Source organism: Nothoprocta perdicaria, unplaced genomic scaffold (assembly GCF_003342845.1).
Source record: "Nothoprocta perdicaria isolate Ctin4 unplaced genomic scaffold, notPer1 scaffold_5, whole genome shotgun sequence".
Classification (NCBI taxonomy): Eukaryota; Metazoa; Chordata; class Aves; order Tinamiformes; family Tinamidae; genus Nothoprocta; species Nothoprocta perdicaria.
The window spans coordinates 4,208,503-4,229,639 of NW_020455754.1; the positions used below are offsets into that span (position 1 = coordinate 4,208,503).

Consider the following 21,137-nt stretch of genomic DNA (forward strand, 5'->3'; position numbering starts at 1 on the left):
TTGGGCAGCTTGCATCCAGAAGTCTCAGGAGCTCCAAAATACTCAGGTGCATAATATTGTTTCCCTATTCTTTCAGAAAAAAAGTATAGTTTTTTTAAATGCCTAATCCAGAGGTATTTCTATTCAGTCTTGCACTTCAAAATTACAGGTTATACACTCTCTTGTCTTAGGTTCTCCTTTAACAATCTTCAAGTTAAAGGAAAAATAAGTAAAAAAACCTGTTTAACTGTTAAATTAAAAAAAAAAAAAAAAAAACTTACTCCCTGGCACTGTACTTAATTTGCACTGCCTGATTTGTTGTTGCCCTTGAGGTGGTATCTGGCTTTGTGATGGGAAAGAGTGGTGTTATCTTATTCCTTATGGAAAGGACGGTCCTGGCACAACTGCCCAAACCTAACAAGTCCAAGTGCTAAAGAAAGAAAATGAATGCTGATAAGGTGAAGCTGCTAAAAATGATGGTTTTGYGACAGTGTCAGATTTAGTTGTGAGCAGGGTTTGTGTCGTGTCACCATGGGGTTGCGGATGAAACTCTTCAGCAGGCTGCAAGGACCACTGAGGTGTCACTTCTAGAGGCAGCTCCCTAGGGATAAGTTATATTTGGCCTCTTGGAAAAAAAATCCCATCCTGGCAGGATTCACTTCTGACTAATAGGAATCCTCTAATCTGTCTTAATTCCTACTGTAGTTTTACGCTTATATTACTACATCCAAACAAAGACTTTCAGTTGCTTAACTAGCAATTGAGGAGGCTTCCCTTCACCTCTAGGAAACAAATGTTCTAAGTTCCCTTTCTGAAACTAGCTATTGCTGGGTGGGATGAATAATTTGTTAAGCCAGGGAGAACGAGGTTTGGTAATAGAAGCAGTGCCAGTACCAACTAACAGATCCCATCACATGAATGAAGACCTTGGTGAGTGGGAGCCTGCACTTCCTCTGCGGAGCTAATATCGCCCGGGGCTGGTTGCGGATCAGGGAGCAGGTCCTGGTCAAYTGTGGAAGAGGACGAACAATCCCTGGTCCCTTTTGGCACAAATGCGGGGAGTTCTTCTGCATTCCTGGTTGTGTGTTGGGAAATGCTTGTAAAAAAGGAATACTCCAGAGATGCCACTGAGTACAGACTGTAATATCTGCAGAATCTGGCATTGTCAGCAAGCTATAAAACATCCGTGCTAGTTTGCTAGCAGCTGCTCCCAATTTGAAATTTGCCAAAGGTACAAGAACATTGAGACTGGGTGCACAGCACCTTGTGCTGCCGCTTGCTCAGTCTGTGTTTCTTCAAAACAGGGACGCTCGCTTGAGTGGAAAGGCTCTTTTCTCAGGGACTTTTCCAAGCATTTTTTCTTCATCATCAGATAATCAGGATATAACTGCTTTTCCTTGGCACTGGGAAAGTACAGCACGTATTCTTCATCTGACACTCTGCAGCAGTTCCAGAGATTAGGGAGCTGTCTTTGCCTTTGTGGGACTAGATTACCTTGTCCAGAGTTGGGATGAATTCCCAAGGATTTCTGGAGAAGCCGAGTCCTGGTTTCTCACCTTTTGCTATCTCTATTAGTGATGCCAAAAAGATAAGGCAAATAGCACAGGAATTATATTTTCAGCTGATACTAAATTGGGAAGCACTGCAAAGGGCAGTGAGGACAGGGAAATAAATGGTAGAACAGGACTGAGCAAAATCAGCTGTATGWTTAAGAATTAAAATATATCCTGGAAAAAAAAAGGTAAAAATAGGGAACAAATTATCCTTGCTTCAAACCTCAAGGACTCTGGTAGTCAGGACTGCTTAGAAAGCATAAGGAGAGCTAAAGGTGACGTAGTAGAACTTGTGCTACATTTTTTTACTCAAGACACTAAATCTTGTTTGAAAGCAAATTAACTATGAGCTAACATCTGGGTGACACAAAAAACATGGCTGTGCTCTGACTCTGTAGCTCAGCAAAGAATGTGGCTTGTTTCTAAACCATTACATATATGCAATAGCATATTGGTCACAGTCTGGACACAGCCCTTGGCTTATTGAAGAATTAAAAGGCAAGTAGTTAAAGCGGAAGAAGCAGCTTCACACAAATGTCTGGAAGACTGAAATCTAATATCTTCCTAATCTCTTATATCCCCGTCACAGTGTCTGGGCTCTCTCCTTCTCGCTGCCATGCGACAGGCTGCACAGCCATCTAGAGGCACGTCAGGACTGTGGCAGAGGGGAAGCGTTTGGGGTTGCTCAGGGGTTGTGCGGGCCGGAGCAAGGGCTGGAGAGGGACCTTGGGAGATGCTGCTGAGTGGGGCACCTGGTACCGGCAGCGGCGCAGCTGGAAACGATGGGAACTCTGGCCTCCCCAAGCTCCCATCGTGGCTTGCCGGAGCTTCCGAGAGCTCCTGCTCAAGCTCATGCGCAATTACTGTGCAACAACCCAGGAGAGAAGAATTAAAAATAATGGTTCAGGGGATTTCTAGAATATCTTTTCTCTATCTACCAGGTGACTAGAGGACCAAAAAAGTCAAATTTCAATCTTTTAGTAAGTTTTATCAACAATAATTCTTACTTTGATTGYCAGATTCAGAAAATTCTGAACAAAAGCTTCTTTGAACATTTCCTTTTTTTCTAATCAAGTAATTTTGTCATTTTTTCTAAACAAAAAAGTATTTGAGCTATTATATATTTATTAGTGTTTATAAATGCTTACTTTAAAAATGCTTTTAGCTGTATGTGTGGAAAAAGATGACTCAAATGGCCTGGGGTCAGGAGTAGTTGTATGTCCCATTAGTGAGCTGAACCTTTTGCCTTTGCTGTGGTATAAGATTTCCTGGAGATATCCGGCTTTAGGAAGGTCGGGGGCAAGGCCGAATATCATCTGCATGTCATCCAGCCTGTCAGCCCAGTGCTGCTTTGGGCAGAAGGGGCTGGGGAGTGGGTGCTAGGGGGTGAGGGAGAAATGAAAGATGGTTGTGTTGACCAACGCAGGGTGGACTTCAGGAGAACAGTCGCTTTTCAGGCAGATGACATGGTCAAATATTCACGTGATGTGAATGCAAGGTGTGACTTTAATCACGTTTCAAGCCCTCGGAGATGGGGCATGTGTCAGTTGTTCTTTATGCACCAGTGAAAATGAGCCAGGTGGGGAGCACGCTGTGAACGCTCTGCCTTGGCGGGCACGGCTGTTCCGTGCCAGTGCCCTGGGAACGCTCGCGAGGAGCCAGACAGCCAGTCAATTAGTTGCTTACGTTAATGAAATCARCTTAAGATTCAGAGGCTGTGTCACGGGCCTCAAAAGAACCTCGACCATGGATTACTTCATGTCGCCTGCCAGCTTCCAGATAGCCTCTTCCTGGAAGTCTGTGGTCCACGTCAGGACTTGAGGAGCTGCTGGATRGGAACGCAGCTGCTGGCGTGGAGGTGGGCATGATTCAGCTCCACCTCTGGTTGTCACTGGGCTGACGAGTGGGAAATAGAGCAAAGCTGATACAACACCCCAAGTAGGAGTGCAATTAGGAATGTACTCGGCTTGGAGAGAAACTATTTCTCCTTCTCTTTGAAATAGTCTTTTCAGGGGAATTATGAGGTAAATCAGACAGGTCGTAGAATTGCCTCCAAGTGTGCATGTTTGGACTTAAATAGGAACTAAATTTCAGGGGCGTTATATTGGTATCTCCACTATTCAGAAGGGACTGCCTGTTTAATCACTGACCTTCAGTGATTTATAGGGGGTTAGCTCCAGTGTCTGTTAAAGTCAATGGGAATCTTTTGATGTTAGTAGGCTCCGGTTAGGCACATAGTCTGGCCATTCTTGTAGCATCAGGGTACGTGACCAGTGAAAAGCATGAATGATAAAACAGGCAGTGAAAGTAAGGGAGGTCTGGGCGGGGAGGGGGGAAGCTCCATTTGAACAAAAGCCTGGCTCAAAGGTACAATTTTTCTCAGAGCTCTGAAATTCACAAACTGTTGCTTTCCTTTCTGGCTTTTCAATGTTCTATTTTGCTTTTAAACGGACAGTCTGTTCTAGCTGCTGCTATCACTTTTTAGTACTGCAGTCCTCATGGGTCAGGGGTGTTTTATAAATCACGTYGTTAGCGTTTATTTAGATGTCTGCCTTAGGAAGCAGCCTTGATTGATGTGCTTATTGTCTAGACTTTCCAAATGACTCTATGGTTGCACTTATCTTCATTATTGCAATCAGTTTAAAGTAACTACAGTGACTTTGGGTGTGTGTTGGGACTATTTCTTAATGTTCGGAACATACTTCAGATCTTAATTCTCACAAAACCGGTTTGGGGAAAGGTTGTTGCTACTTTCCTGTTCTATAAATTGGGGGAGTGGGTGCAAAGGCTTTAAAAAGATTATCCCAAATCAAGCATGGAATCCCAGCTGGAGCTGGAATGAGAGCAGCGGGTTCTTAGTGTCAAGTGCTTTTCCTTTGTATACTAACGAAGGATGATTCTAGATGATTCTAACCCAATGAAGCATGATTTCTAGATACTGTATGGATTCATGAGCCAGTTCAAACAATTACGGACTGACACTCTTGCCTGCAGTATTGTATAGGCCAACAAATTACGGTTCTGTCAGCAGCCTATGTTTTGGATCACCTGCCTCTACAGCGTCTACAAGGTCAAAGACCTTGACCAAAATGTGCCCCTGCACAGTTGACTCGGGGTTGATAGATATCTGTGAAGTGTGTACCATGTAGGGGAGAAAGCTTGTTTGAGGGTGCTCTTCGYGTTCAATTTTGAGAGAATTTTTTCTCATCTTATTCCCTAGGTCTTTTTTTGCATGACAGTCAAGTGAAGGTTAAGCAGGTGCAGGCCAGGCTAATGTTAAGCCAGGAGTGTCCCATGGAAACCTTGCTGCTGTTGGAAGCCATATAACTTAGTGGGGCTTCTGTGATGTGAAGGACTAAGGTAGCTTATGAGAAGTTACTAGTTTGCTGAGTTTGCCTTTGAGCTAGTGAGTGATGCTTGTGAGCTGACACAGTCTACTGTGGGAAAGCCCGAGTTTCTGATGTCATGTAGAACTGAGGTGTCATCGAGTTAGAACAATGAAGATCCCACAGCAYGTGTTGCATGTGTTGGGGCATTACTCATTTTTTTTTTTTTGTAGTTTCATGTTGCTGCAGCTTTTGTTTATGTTCTCTCCTAAAGTGTTGTGGTTTATTTCTGTTAAATGTGCCATTCTGTGCTCCAAGAGATGTCTGGATCTCAGGAAAGGAGGAAGTACACTCCACAAATACAGGGGTTGMCTCTGCAAGATAATGAATGTCTTTGGCTAGCTTTGATTTTGATGGAGAAAAGGGTTATCGGCTGCTTAGCAYCTCAAAAGCCTGAAAGTGCATTGAGGGGTGTAGGAAGCAAAGGTACTGTGAAAAAAGAAAAATACTTGGTATAGGTGGAAAAAAATACTTTATTGTAAAATATTGTCCAGACATTAGAAATTATACCTACAGTTAGTACCCACAGAAGAGGAGAAAGCAAATGGGTAAGGGACACCTTACATCAGGCACATGTAGCACACAGCAGGTCCTTTCCTGACCGTTTCACATGGGATGGGGACAGCTGAAAATTCTCACTTTTTCCTGTTGCTGGATCAGATTCCTTTGGTAGAAGGAGGACAGAGTGTCTCAGGGAAATATCTCAGTGGGCCTAGGCCCCTTCTGACATCAGGTCAAATATTCTGGGTCACATAGCTGCAAGCCGCGTGATGTAACTCAATATTACAATGGATCGAGTGCTTCTGCCACATGGAGCTAACGTGTGTCTGAACTAACAGACTTGGTGCGCTCAGCAGATGCTCAGGAAAAAAAGTTTTAKCCATGGCTGATCCATGAGGCCCAAGCAGGAGTAACGGAGCCGATGGATAAATAAATCTGGACTAGATCTAGGTTCGTGATGACACTAACTGCAAAGGAAAGGATGGCGGTGGTGGAGAGGCAGACAAAACTAAGGCTGCATTGGGATGGGAGGAAAACAAGGAATTAATGTAGTTTGGGGGATGGTTAGAGCTCCTGTGTATACTGAGGAATCATTCACATGAAGCAGAGAAAAACAGTTTGAAAAAAGAAAGTCCTGATGTGTCCAAAAGGAGAAAGTGCAAGCCTGTTGTGCCACTTTCATCTTGTCCAGTGCCAAAGTCTAAAATTAAAACCTATTAAATGCTTAGGCCCAGAGTGAAAAAAGTAAATATTACATGTATTTAAAAGTCACTGACTTCCAGTCAAGAGGCTGATCCTGTACAGAGATGCAAAGTGGCCTTCCAGAAATAAAAGCCCCTGTGCTCAGTTACCTCCAAACACAATTTTCCTTTACAAAACTCAAATCACTTTAAAGTGCTTTCTGCTGCAAATGTCCAAATAAGCCTTAGTTTCTATCTTTTTTTCTTCAGTAAAAATAGCCTGTTTTTTGACACCTGGGAAAGGTGAAGTTATTGCCAAGCACTGAACTGTCATAATTGGTTTTCTGATTGTTTACAGTCCCCTTAGATACTGTTCTTCTTTTGTACTTAATACCATCTTCAACTAGAAATGAGATGGCATGGCTGACTGCAGAAGTGGCAAATAATGTGACAAACTTATTCCCTGCCTGATGCTGCAAGGTACGTTGCAGGCTGAACTCTTAACATCTTGAAACCTCAAAGTAATCTGGAAAAGCAAGATTTAACAGTGAAACTCAAAGCTATTTTTACTGCAGAATTGTTATTTCACCTAATAAAATGTTTAGGATTCCTAGAACTTTTAAGGTTTTATGCAACTTGATTCCCATTTAGGATTGCTTCATGGTTTTTTTATAAACTTAATTCAGATTTTGAGGATGATATGGTTTAAGACACAGTAATATCTTATTTAGCAGAGTGAGATAAGTGTTGGTAGAAGGGCCTCGTGTGAATAGGACTGAATTAGGCTTGTCGCACAGGCAATTTCAATGTTCTCTTTTAAATCTCTTTTTTAATATTCCTCAAACTCAGTTTAGGGATGTCTGTGTTTGTTCAGGCTCTTTTCTCTGCATTGAAACTTGAAAAGCTTTCCAGACATTTCTAATATTGGGGTTTTGAGCAATTCTTTTGTATTATCACCAAGTTCTTCAGTGGGAGTGATTTAATTAGTATTATGAACCAGTATCTTGTAGACTTGTTTCTTTTGGAACCCTTTTCCAATCCCCAGGAACAAGATTTTCATGTATTTATTTCTCTTGGATGAGATCACACATTGCAACTGCCCCGGGTTAATGCTTGCAAAAGTGTAAACTGCTGGTTTGGCTGCAAATATTCCCCATTGATTAGCTTCCAATAACTTTCTAGTGCCTTGGTGTCCTTCAGGCCAGTRTCAGAGTTTTGCCATTGCTTCATCCACTTCATTAGTTGATTATCCCCTTTGATTCCACTCTTTGCAGTCCAGAACAGTGCTCTCACTGAGGCAAGGGATGACATACATGTTACATATACAAGAATACAACTTTTTCATCACAGCTAGATTCAGACCAGTAKGGGAAAGGCAGGTTCTGTCATCCTTCTTTTTACTGATTTTCGGATTGGTTCTCCTCTGAATGCTGAGGCTTTCCTCCAGAGTAAAGTTGTTCTCCAGGGTCTGAGAGGTTTTCCATTGAGGGATACTAGAAATTGCTAAGCTTGAGAGGGTAGATTGGGAAGTTTAAAATCAAGCGCAGGGCAGCTGATCATCTTTGGAAAACTTCTAATGCTGAATAAGATGACAGTTAATCAAAAGAATTCAGATTTGTCCACAGTCTTGGAATAGTCATCTTCAGGAAGTCCTACAGGGCCATATTTCTTTATTATGAGCCTGGAAGACTTCCCTGGCTTTGGGATAGCAAGCACCCCTCTAACATGGGTTTGCACTACTGATAGACAAACTGCAAAGGGACCAAATATTTAATTCAAAACATACCCAAGTGTCTGCATTTCTTGTGTCTGCAGAGTTGGCCAGSAAATCTCTTGAGAAATGCCTCTTTTTAGGAGCTTTCTGGCACCTCTTATTGACTTCAACGTGCTCCCTGTTATGACGCAGCCCTTGCGGCCGTGGACATCACGGTTTGAAGATGGTACTTGCAGACTTGGCAGAACTTCCATGCACTTTCTTTGTTTTCACACATAAATTCCCACTATAATTTACTTCAGACAGCCCTGCAGGACGCCGAGGCCTCGGTAGGGACGCGGGGCTGCCTCGATCCGCACGTCAGCAGCAGCCCCTAATGAAAGCCTGACAGGAAGAGCTTTGTTCTGGGCAATGCAAAACCTGTAAGAACTCAGCTTAACCGACYGGGAACAGGGCGATGTGGACATGCTGAGCCTCTTCTGCTGAGGAGACTGGCTTCCCCAAATAGCTCCTCTGTGAGGGAATGCGATTTGAGAGTCAGTCTTAACCAAAATGCTGTGCTTTCCAACCAAAACATGGGCTTGCTCTGGGAGGGCTGCGCTGAGGGCCCACAGGTCCCCATATCGGCCCATGAGCCACCCAGTAGCAGATGATCTACCAACACCATGAGCACCGTGAGGGGCAAGGGCAAAGTGTTTGGGGGAGAGGAGTAGAGCTCGGCATTGGTCTTTAAGAATGTGCTTGCCTGGGGGAAAAAAAAAAAAAAAAAAAAAAAAAAGACCTAAATACCTTGTGCCTAAAATTATAGGGGGGGGGGAAGCCTGGAGGTTGTCCTTTTATAAAGTGCTTTTTCACCTGTCCTCCCTTCCCTTTGCTGAAGGCAATCTCTGGGTACAGGAGCCGTAAAAGAAATAGCACTTTCTGCCTCAGGGCTCTGCTTCCCAAAGTGGCCGCTTCGTGCGCCAGCTGTCAGGGACAGACAGTCGGCTGCTTCACATAAATGCGAGAGAGGGGGGAGGAAGAGGAAAAACACAAAACACAAACCCACCCTCATAAAAAGTTGTACCCGCGCTCATGCACGTCGGCAGTGGCAGCGGCGGGGAGGGCGCCCTGGGTTAAACAATGGTTAAATAACGTGCTGTTGCCATAGCAACCTGGGCTCAGGCCTCATCTCCATGCCCCAGGCCCAGTACTGGGATGCGGATCTGTCCCTGCGGGGGATACGGGCTGGGATCAGTYGCAAACCCCTGGGAATAGTCTTCAGGAAGTCCTATAGGGCCGTATTGCTTTATTGTGAGCTTGGAAGACTTCCCTGGCTTTGGGATAGCGAGCACCCCTCTAACATGGGTGCTGGGGCCGGGTGCTTCTCCGAGACAAGGTCCACATGGGCCTCCCCATGGGTTTGCTCCCCTCTGCCGCTGGGGAGTGGGAGACGGGGAGGGGGTTGGAGTGTGCTTGGCTTGGACTAGAAATCCCATTTGGAAAGAACTTGCTTGGAGGACTGAGTCACAGCAGGATGCGACCCCATGGAGGTGGATGCTGTTACCTGCAGATCTGGGTGGAGCAGTTAGATGTGGTGGCATCTCACATGAGAACACTTGGGGGGGAGTTTTATAAAGTTGCTTTATAAAGTCTTTTCTCACTGATTTTTTTTTTGCTACCTTTTTGTCTCTTTGTAGAAAATTAGAAGTTTTATGTGTATGCTGTGAAGCAGGATTATTTTCTCTCTTCTGCTGAGCTGCAATGAAATAGGAAACTCATGGATGTCATGGTTTTATATGTCTGTCACAAATCCCTTCCAAAGTGAGTGTATTTATCATCAGAGTTGCTTGGGCTTCCCAAAGGTGCCACCTCTGCCCACTGCAGGCTGCTGCCTAATGGGGATCCCCTGCGGAACCAGCACCTGAGCGGGACCATGAATATTTGTTTTCCCTTACAGGGAATGGTTATCAGTCATTTAAAAAAAAAAAAAAAAATCAATGGAAAAGGCACCAATTTTCTTGTATGAGAGTCAGCAAGATGAAATAGTCTAAATACCAGGTCCTTGTGCARGCGGGTTGGACTTGCTGCCTTTTGCTGCTGTGCCCCCTTTTCCAGGCTCCTCCCTGGAGGGAGTTTTTGGTGGAGCCGGCTCCAGTCTGAGGGMTGAGGTGGTGCATTTCTCCATGCTGTGGCTTCTCATGGTGTCTAGACTAAGGCAGTTATTGCTGCACTGGTTACTGCCCAGTCATGTTTCCAAGGCTGACTTGGCAGGGATGTGGGCTAGGAACTTGAATTACAAAGTGCAAGAATAAAGCAACGATTCTGATACCATCTCATGGCACTAACATCAGGGCCCCCAGGTGTTAGCACTAGTGCTTTGCCCTCGCTATGTTAATGCCAGCCTARTTTACTGAATTTCAGATTGGGGAAGTTTAGAATTTACAGTTTCATATCCTAAATCTGTGTTTTTGTCCATTATCATTTGGGCTATTTGCTTTCTTTCCCCAACTCTTCGTGAAYGTAATTTATATATGTTTCCCACTATTAAACCTCTCGAAATTCAAATATTCTGTGATTTGCATTGGACAAGTATAGTCAGAGTTCATGGAAGCTCTTTGTGAGAACTTCTTCCACACCTTGCTAAGTTGATTCACTTAGGAGTCAGCAAAGACTTTGAAATCCTGTATTTGCTTGTTTTTTTTTCCTAAGGTAACATCAAGACTGAAAAATGAAGCAATAGTTTATCTCCCTCTTATGGCCAGATTCAGAATGGCTGCACTGCACTGAGCTTTTATTTATTTATTTTTGTGAAGCAGGAAAAGCTTCAGGAAAGGTGAATGCTTTTSTCACTGAAAGCATTCGTGTTAGTCCTAAAAACAGAAGAGGAAGTGGAGCTGCAAATGGTTTTGAGTTTGAGATCCCAGAACTATATTAATTCCAGTATGGTTTCAGTATACTTGGGCAGTGGCTATTTTAGTGCTTGGAGTGCTGGATAGTTTGATGCACTACCCTGATGAGACTCCTAAGTTTGATCTTTCTTGTGCCAAGTTCTTTGACTTCTGCTTTGGACTTGTCATGATGATTATTTCTTTTCCCCAGAGACGAGTTTTGTTGACTGGCCTGTAGTCTGAGATTCCAGGCGTCTCGGTCATCTCGTATCAAGATTCAAAGCTTGTCTAGTTGTGAATTTTGTAATGATTTTAAACTTTGAACCTATACYACTCTAATGTGGGAGTGTATTAGAGATGAGTAAGGCCTGGGTACCAATGAAATCAACCAAATAATCAACATCTTACTCTTTCTCATTTGCTCTCCCTTCGTGCAATATGTTTGCATTGAGGTGCTTGGTTACTGGCATCTACCTAACAAGCCTGCCTAGTTGCAACTGTTCGTATGCAAACGGAATTGCATTGGGGTAATTTAGAATCAGTTCTCAAATTCCAAGTTATTCAAATGCAGAATGTGAGATCAGCTACATAGATTTGTGCTGACTGCTGCTCTAGCTCGCTGCAGGACTGCTCATTGCTTTCAGCTGAGAGGTTAGGGGTGAAGAAAGGCCTTTTTGCACCACAACTGAGTGGAATGAGTGTGATGGGTGGAGAAGGCTCTGCAGAGACTTCCTCTGCTCTAGGGATAAATCAGATTGATTTTGAAGATGACTTTGATTATGCCACAAAGTCACTAGGGGATGCGCTAATTACAAATGTGAAGTTTATCGTATGTTTCCAACTGCTTTGTGCTGCGTGAAGGAAGAGAAATGTCCCAAGGAATATTTTCCCTTGAACCAGAGGGCTGCCTCGTATTCCCAGCTTTTCAAACTACTCTGATATATTTAATGAGATACCACTGTGTTACTTGTTTGCTCTGTAAAACACCTGGAGACTTAATAATGAGATGAATGTTTTTTTGCTCGCTGTTATCTTCTACCAGCTTTACTGCTGTGGTCTAAGGTGATCTGATACCATCACCATCTTTTATGTGTGCATTTTATCTTAAAAACCTGAGCATCTGTCCTGTGGAAAAGGTGACATAGGTTAATACTGCTTCCCTCTGTTTTTTCCTACATTAAAAAAGAAAAAGTCACTTTTACCATTGCCCATTTTTATATTGGTGCAATTAGAGCAGGTCTGTGGCAGGGCCTGCACTTGCAGTTACTGCGTTTCCCAGCTCCTGTTAGGGAGATCACCCTGGTTCTGAAAGGCTTGCTCTGYGTGGTCTGTGGCGAGCACCACATGTGCTTCCCAGAGGAGCTGCCACAAGGCAGTTGACTTCTGCTGTCAGATATTTCTCAAATGAAAGGGAAAAATCCAAACTTTTCTAAGAATTCAGTTCAGATTTTGACATGGAGCGGGGAAAACGGATGGGAAAGTAAAAAGAGTTGTGCAGCTTTTCRTAACTGGGTTTCACTGGTCTGTGTTTGCTTTTAATTCTGTAGTCACAATTTGACAAGGAATGGCATAACTCAACCCCCTAGTCCGGTCTGCAGGATGTGGATTTCAAGAGGATTCCATAGGATTTCAGCTATAATGCCCAGTCATTACAACTTCACTGATGTGTATGTGTACTGAATGTACCAACTTCTTTTTCTGTACTCTAAGATGATCTCATGAGTGCTAGTGAATTAGCCATCTCATTATTTTTAGGAAACTTACTGGGGTTTATTTATATATGGCATATTAATATACAAAGCTATGAAGAATTATAGTTGAGGTCTAAAAAGGAAATCTTGAGGAGAGTCAAGAGTAGCTTCATGTTCGTTTTAGTTTCATCTTTGAGTACTGTAGCTACCTCTGACTTCAGAGATGAAGCTTTTCAAAAGAGACATGGAGGAAGGAAATTTTGGAATGGGATGGATTTGGGAAAAAAAAAATAGTTTGCCTTGTAGGCATCACTGAATTTCAGAACAGAAATCTTCCAAATACAAAAGGGCATTGACTGTCAAGTTTAGATTAGGGCTCATGTGTGAATTTTGTTTGGTCTTGTTTGAAGTGACTTAAAAGGTTAGAAGCTAAGGAGCGCAGAGGAGCTCAGATCTTGCAGCTTGACCCATACTGATCTCTAAAAGACATTTTTTGAACCTTTCATTACGTGATGTAACAATATGTCCTGGTGTGTCTGTGTATGTGTWCATACATATGCATTATAATTGCAAGCATCCTGCCCCTGCTGGCTTGCTTCTAAAGCAGCTTGAGCAGATAGGGAAATACCGAAAGCACTTCAGAAAATGTGGCAGGAGTTCATCAAAAGCCTTTTCAAACTGTAGTTTTCACCTAGCTTCATTAGTGGGACTACAAATTAGAGAGGCATGTGAGTTTATATCTGCATTACTTGCCAGTCCACCTCTCAAATCTTTGTCGCAGGCTTCCAACACACAGTTCCTTTCATTGTGGGTGTTTATTATATTGGGCCCAGGGCTTATGAGGAGAGTAGAGTTATCTTCACCTGATGGTCCAGGCAGGTGAAACCTCTTGCCACAGCCATGAGCAGTGGCCGGGAGGGATCTCGCACCTCCTTGTTCCCGGTCTCGTGCCCACCTGTGGAGTCAGGGTTGGGAGCCTGGCATTGCCACAGGGCAGAGCAGCGCTGAGCGGCAAGACTGGTTTGCCAAGAATGCAGCTCCAACTCCCCGCGTATTTTCTTTAAGCTGCAGCTGGACTCTTGTGGCTCTGCAGAAGCAAATACATGTGGTCAGGACAGGCAAAAGCCAAGAAAGCAGAAAATCTTTTAAGCTCCTTTACAATATTGGTGTATCAGATGAAAAAATGCTGCAATTTCCTGAAACCAAATAAAGGTATTGGTGAAATAATCTGAGAAGGCCAATCTGAGGTATTAAATGACAGRCAGGAAACAGGAACAGTCAACCTGAATCTGAGAAGCACTAGGGGAAAGGCCTGTCTGATCCACTGAGACTCATCCTCCTAATTACTGTCCAGCTCCTTCATCTCCACAAAGGCATCTAATTACTTCTTGAATTACTCAAGTGTCTTAGGCCAGTCAAACTYGCCATATTCTCTGGCTGTTTCTGCTTGCTCCGTGGGCAAGTTGAGCAGCATATCTGGGAAAAGTCGGGCAATGCAGGGATTGATCTGGAGCTGCAGGGTAGGGATCACAGCAGGACCATCTCTGCTGCTGCCTTTGGAGGTGTGTGAGCGCAGGGGGAAGCACAGGGAGCGTCACTGCGGGTGTGACTGTGTTTAACAGACTCAGCACCGTGATGTAAAACTGGCTTATACGTTAATTTTACTCTGGCATCCTCCTAGAAAGGGAACAATTTCAYTCTTACTGTAGGTACTGTTTTGTATCCAAAAGTTGTTATAGAAATCCTCATGCCAGAAGATAGTATCTTGGAGCTATTAATTCTGGAATCCTGCTCCAGCAGTTGCCAAGGACTAATGTTTATATCAAAGGACATTACCTACCACTCCCTTATCTAGAGGAGAGCTTGGTGTTTTTTCTCAGTTTCCCCTCAGAGGTTAAGTCACGTTTCCAGGGTTTGATAATTTCAAGGAGCTAATCCAGAGAGAAAAAAAAAAAAAAAAAAAAAGAAAGACTTCAGAGTCCTAAAGTTTAACACTACGATCCAAAAAGTGGAGCAGCTGCCTAATCTCATTAGGACTTACAGCTCTGATGTGAAAATTATGCATTGTGCACAGGCCTAGAGTAACTGAAGGTGTGCCTGACAGATGTGGTGCAGTGGGAGAGGGGTAGTTTTCTGAGTTTAACAACTCAGCACCCCCTTTGAGGAGTTAACAGTGAAAAACTTTGCAAAAATAGGCATTGAAAGAAACTACTTCATACAGGCAGCTAAAGTACTTGTAAGAAGCAGGAAACCAGCTTCAGCTTCCCTCCTCATTGCAACAATTCCACGTCTACTTGCTGATTTTAACATAGAACTGTGATCCCTACCCCCTTGCTACTATTATTGCAATCCAGACTTTATCTAGGCAGAGGCAGGCTCCTTTCCACTTGCTCTCTTTCTAGCCTCTTTATGCAGGAGAGGAAAAAAAAAAAAAGTGTTAAATGGCTCAGTTTCAAAAAGTGGTCAAGACAGCCTACCAGGAGGTGAGAGGCTAATTCTTTTCCTGCCAAGAATTGCCCTTAAGACCTTATGGGAAAATACCTACTATTGATTTGGAGAGCGATCTCTAACCGCCAAATCAACATGCAGAAGAGAGTCCTTTCCTCACATACTCCCTGCCCTGTTTTGTAGCAAGAACATAGATTTTTATATATACACAGTTGAGTCAAGCCACAAAACCAGATTATCTTAAAACGCAGATTTGCAAACCATTTTGGGAAGGTTGTGGCCTTCAGCTATCACTTAAAGGTACAGATATTTGATTTTCCATTCTGAGCTGGATTACAGAGAAACACTTAAACGGGCTAAGGATATTGATGGAACGATCATGCGTAAGTCAGGCTCTGCAGCACTGGGCAGACTGCAAACCTGCTGCAGTGAAGTTCACAGAAGTCTCTTTTCAAGGGCTTGCAGCACATTTCAGATATTCCCTTTTTCTGCACAGGTATCTTAGCATATACATACAAGGTCAAATCGYAGCATTCCCTACGAACTACATGTTTTGGAAAGGTAGTGGAGCCTAGCTGGAAGCTCCCTGGTCACACACAAGCTCTATGGATAAGGCTGTAATTAAGCTGTATAGCCCTTTGAGAGCAAGGAGGCAGAGGATCCTGCAATGTTACTCAATGACAGATGTAGTTATTAGCTTCTTAAAAGGCTGYGGTCTGGAAAGGAAGATGTAGAATAGCTTTAGCCTATAGCTAAAAGGCTGAATGTGTCTTCACTATCAAGAGCATCAGAGTGAACTTGCACTCCAGACYTATCCTGGGTAAGATGCAAATGAAGTGCAGGAAGGTCAGTTCAGTACTTGGACAGGACTGGTGATAGCCATCTTATTTAATGACCTTCTACTAAAAACCCTATGTCTAATCTAGGAATTAAAACCTCACATAGTTTAATTGGGAATTGGGACTCAATTTATTTTTAAGGAAAGTGTGGAAAAAAAAAGCTGGGAGTCAGAGATGCTTTTTGAAGTATTTTTATTGCAAAAAGTCTGGACATTTGCTGGCAGCATACTTGATCACATTCTCTACTTGATGGTCATCCAGAGGACACTGCATGCATTCAAGCTGAAAGCATAGGGCAGTCCCACCAGGCACCTGAGAAATGTCATGGGAAAGTAGTCTTTCAAGTTGAAAGAGACACCTTTGAAAGTGATCACCTACTTGGGTGCCCTTTGCTTCCCAGAGTCACCTGGGAAATAAGAATTAAATCAGCTATAGTCATAGCTAACTGTAAACATTTTCCTGCAATGCAACAGAAACTGTTATCTGGATAATTGACCCTGAAGTGGTTTTTTTTTCCAGTTTTAAACGAGAAACTGTATTTCTAAAGCAGGCAGTGCAATGAGTTGCATCTAGCTTGGCACCTAACACTCAATGCTGCATTATGCAGCAGAGGCATATGATGCTGCTTCTCATCTGGCCTATATCAAAGTAAGTCTCATGATTCTTGTATAGTCTCCAAGAGACTGTCCTTCCCCGCCAAAACCTACTACTTCTCTTTCTGCTCCCAAGTCCAGTATCATCTCAAACCACTTCCTTACTCCCCCCAGACATGATGATTCCCTTTTTCTTCTCATCTTCTTGTGTKAAGGCATGATTAAGAACACATTCTCTAGCTCTGTTAAAAATAGCAATAATATCTTCATGTACAGGCTGTCCCTCTACATGCAGGACTCGGGTGCATGTGAATTTCACTCATTTTTCCCATAGGTCTGACAATGTTGATCATCTTTGGCAGACAGCAGTCCTGAACCAAATGGAACAAACGATCCATTGCCGATATAACAGGGCGTGCGTTTTGCAACTGCAGCTGCTTAGGAGCAGGAACTCACTGCAAGAGAAAAGAGAGTTTACGGGATGGCATCTTCRAGAGTAAATCTGTCTGAATAGAGAATATATTACAATATATTAATTAACAGCTGCACTCAGCTGCAAGTTACTAATTGACTTKAAACTATTTGAAGCAGACAAATGCAAAGGTGTAGCAAAGCATTAAGGACTAAATTACTCTGTATGACACTACAGGCTCTTTAGCTTCTATTGTTAAGTTAAAAATCATGCTAATTGCTGTATCATTCTGAGCAGAAAAACAGCTACGATTACTGCCTCCCTAATAATCAGCTGTAGACTGTGAGAAAATGTTTTGCTTTCAGAAAGCACTAGTAGAAAGAACAATTCACCATTAACTTCTTTTCAGGCATGATAGTTTAAAATTCACCAGGGAAGTGGCAAATTTAAGTTTTCTATCAAAACTGTGGTTCTGTAGTAACAGACATATGTCTTAATAGTCAAATCAATGCTCATATGCAGGGTACACAGTCATTTGCATTAAGACACAGTGGCCATTACAGCCCCAYGAGGCCCTTGGAGTTATTTTAATCACAAAAGCCAGAATAAACTTGTTYCCCACAAAGGCACCTTCAGTCCTTTCAGTGAGAAGATACAGGTTGTTCTATTTAAACCAGTCAGTTTGCAGTAAAACAGTTCTTCCCTTCCAGGGACACTAGCCTAGCAGTGAATATTTTGGTCACTAACAATTCAACACTCCAGTTCATGTTGTAAGGAAGAGATAACTAAAACTTACAATGCTAAGGCATGTAGTTTTTCACCCCTCCACTTTCAGTTTTATTTTGGTACAGGATATATTTATTTTTAATCCACTTGATATTGCTGTGAAAGCTACCCAGCCAATTCCATGTCCATCGCTGCTGGAACCTGCTCTTACAGGAATAAAAGGCCTCTTGACCTGATCCAAAACTAGCACTAGCGAAGTCCACAGTGTTCCTTGATAGCTGCTTTACATCATACCCGTGTCTTCAATCCCAAAATATTTTTAGCAGACACTTAAGTGGAAGTGGCTCAGATGACTTCTGACACTGACAGCATGCTGATGATCAAAGTGTCCTCCCTGTCAGGCCAGGAGGAATACAGTGCCTTCTCTATCTTTCTTCTACCATTACACAAACTGTAGAGATGAGGTATAGGAAAACTCTAAGTAGTAAGTGCAGAGATACAAGACCTTTAGGACGCATCCTGAGATGGAGCGGGAGGATCCTTATTCTCRGGCTCTGGCGGTGGAGCTGGCACACTCTCCTCCTTCTTTTGCGCAGCCAAAAACTCATGAATCGCCTTCTCTATCTGTGGCCTGAAGATGTGGTTTAGTTTTGGATCCACCACCTGAGAAATAATTCTGTCCACTCCAGCTTCCAGCATTCCTGACCTTGGACAAAGACAAAGGAGTCATTCAGCTGCTCTGAACAGCCTCTCCCCAGTCTCCTCCAGGAATTCTCCAGAGCCCTCCTGTCAACTGCAATTAACATTAATATGGTGAAAACTGCAGCCCACTCAGAAGATCCTTAATGGGGAGCTGTTTCAGTTACCTATTCCCCCTGCTTCCTTTCACTTCTCCCAATGGAATTAACAGCTGGTCTCCCAAGTACTTAAATGACGTGTCGGACAAGAGCCATTGTAATAAGGCTCATGCAGAAATGAGGTCAATACAACAGCAAACAAACACACTTGGGCACAAACCAGAGAAACAAACTATTCTGAGGAGGAGGGCAGGTATGAACACAGTCTTTTTTTTGGCTGACTCGGGGAGAAAAGGCTTTCCCCCTAATAACACTACTGTCACTCATGCCTTATAGCTGCAAGTCTAGACATGGGGGTATTAATTAAGAAAACAAGCACATTTAGCAAAGTTTCTGGAACARGCACTAGTAACTGAAGTGACTAATTGCTTCAGGGGCTGTGTCAGACTCCTGGATTATGGGGCGCAGGCAGTCTAGCTGGCTTAAGTCATGTCTGCAAGAGAGCAGGGGACAGGAAACGGAGCCATTGCCCAGCATTTGGAAATGAAGCCACGAGTCTAATAAGGCCATTAATGCTGGTGAGTGATCGTGTGCATGGTCACTGCACAGCACGTCCACGGAACAGCATGTGGGTATGGGCAGCCAGCACAGGTCAGTTGTCCACGTAGGCATCTGCCACACTTCATTGCTAGGTCCTTCAGCTCCTGCAGCAGAGACAGACTCTTCAAATTCCCTACTTCTGTGCAGCTAGGCCTTGCACAAACGCCCTACCTGCTGCAAGCACTTAGTTGTAGAGTAACGTGAAGTGAAAGAGGAAGCATTGAGTGACAAAGACATTTCAAGGACTTGAAGACAAGGCAGGAAATTCTGTACCTGCAGCAGATGCTGCCTTCTCAGATTACAGGTTAAACCCTAGAACTAATGCTAAATACTAGTAATTTGTAGTTTCTATTGAGTGCTCTGAAATATATATTTTATCCTGTGTACAAGGCATTCTAATAACTTTCCTTACATGCATGAACACAGTTAACAAGTCTCTTACTGTCCCCCTCCCCTAGCTTGACTCTGATGTTTTTACTCATGACTTCTAGTTTGTTCTGGCACAATACAGGTCAAACTGGCTTTCCAGTTACGTTGAAAGTGCAGTATTTTAAACAACTGTATAAAAGCTCCTACCATCAGGCTGAGCCCAAGACAACCCAGTCTGACTACTGCCAGCTGATGGTTAAGCAAGTTTTGGGRTCTCCAGGGAATTTTCTTTAAGTGAAATAAGCTCTTTTTTCTTTTTTCTTTAATCCTGAAACTTAAGTCCAAGGTCATTCAAATGAGTGCAACTGTTAAGTGTTTTGCTAGCAGGCAGAGTTAACTATTTGTGGCAATAACTTGACTGGATAGTGCATGTGAGTGTCATGCTAGGTAACTTATGAAAGCTGTAGGTTTCCAATATAAGCATTTTAATGGGGGTTAAGACTGTATCTGCTGTTATAATGAACTTTTGCAGAATACAGTAAAAAGTGTTGTGAGAAATGTAACTATGCAATACCTGCCTAGGTGATATATATACACACACACACACACACACACATATATATATATATATATAAATTGTCAAATAGCATCACTGTAAGTTTACAGAGCTTTGCTTACTTACTGAATCACGCTTTGCCTTAGCCCATTTCGTAACTGGTTTTTGTTCATTGCTGGATTCCATTCTTGTTTGTCCAGATGGGTAGATACAAAGTTGTCCACTTTCTGCCTCAAATTCTGATAGGCTGGCTTAAAAAAAAAAAGATCCAGTAAAACAGCTAAAACTTTCAAAACAAAACTCTGAAAGAAGCCTTCAGAGCACATCTTTTGTGATGTGTGCCATYGTTCTGCTGCCCATGCTCTCCATGCCTGGGCCTTCAGAACAAAGGAGGGATKGTTTAGCCCACGGACACAACTGCAAGGTGCAGTTTGCACGTGTGCTAATTTATCAGCTGAAATAGCTGGCTAGATTTGTTGTAATGTTGCTGGCTGCTCTTGGTGCTATTACTGCAATGCAAGCGGTTTGCCCAGACTGCAGCTYTTGTGTCTCTACCGCGTAAGTCCTGGGAAGGTGTGTGATAGCAGCGCTGGTGAAGAAATGATCTGTTTCTGTGCCTGTGGCACGGAAGAGTTAACCAGGGGGACGGAGGGGTCAGGGGAAAGCTTCTGCAATTCCTGTTTATTGGAATTAACAAATCGGGGCAACCGGTCCATACGCATGCAATATTGGCATGCACGGATTTATGTGTTGTCTGTGTAGGCGCGTCCTGCCCGCGGTACTACGCAAGGAAGGCGGGGGCGGCGGGGTGTGGGAGCCCCTGGGAGCGGCGGGCAGCGGGGCCCCGCCGCGCTACCTTGGTGTCCACGTCGGCCAGGCAGTCGCGGCGGAAGCCGTCGAACAGGCCGCGGCTCTTGAGCTGCTCCACGATAATGGCGATGAGCTGCGGGTCCCCCGGCGGCAGCGAGGCCGGGTCGGCGGCGCCGGGCCCCGAGCCGGAGGCCGCGCCGCCCGCGCCCGCCCCGCCGCCTCCGCCGCCGCCTCCGCCGCCCGGGGCGGCCCCGCCGCTGCCGCCGCTCTCCGCCATGGCCCCCGGCAGCGCTGGCGGCGCCGCGCCGCCCTCCCGCGCGGCATCACGGGAAGGGGAGTCCCCGCCGCGCGGCGCGCTCATAGGCTGCCGGCGGCCGGGTGGTGCGGCGGGACTACATGTCCCGGCATGCCTCGCGGCGGCGCGCAGGCCGCGGCTGCGGCGCGCAGGCCGCGGCTGCGGCGCCTGCTGGGGGCTGCCTTTGGCGCGGGCGCCGCGCCGTGGCCGGGCGGGCTCCCCCGGGCCCCGCTGCTCCCCCGTTCCCGCCCGAGCGGTTCTGGCGCTGCCTCGGCCCTGGCCCGCGGCGCCAACGTGCCCGTGGAGCGGGGCGAGGGT

The 21,137-nt window shown here is 44.4% G+C and overlaps 1 protein-coding gene and 1 long non-coding RNA gene across 2 annotated transcripts in view; one reads left to right on the forward strand and one right to left on the reverse strand.

Moving 5' to 3' along the window:
* The window catches only part of LOC112954465, an 82,525-nt gene extending 65,885 nt beyond the window's left edge, over positions 1-16,640 (forward strand). The window contains exon 3 of the long non-coding RNA XR_003250718.1: positions 16,589-16,640. This is a non-coding gene — a long non-coding RNA (uncharacterized LOC112954465). The remainder of the gene's footprint in view (positions 1-16,588) is intronic.
* Positions 16,096-20,813, reverse strand: BOD1 (biorientation of chromosomes in cell division 1). The gene is made up of 4 exons (XM_026047645.1): positions 20,571-20,813; positions 19,841-19,965; positions 17,898-18,098; positions 16,096-16,709 (listed from the first exon to the last, which is right to left on the reverse strand). The coding sequence occupies exons 1-3, from the start codon at positions 20,799-20,801 to the stop codon at positions 17,900-17,902; spliced, it is 555 nt and encodes a 184-aa protein (XP_025903430.1). The 5' UTR covers positions 20,802-20,813; the 3' UTR covers positions 16,096-16,709; positions 17,898-17,899.
* Between the last annotated feature and the right edge of the window lie 324 nt (positions 20,814-21,137).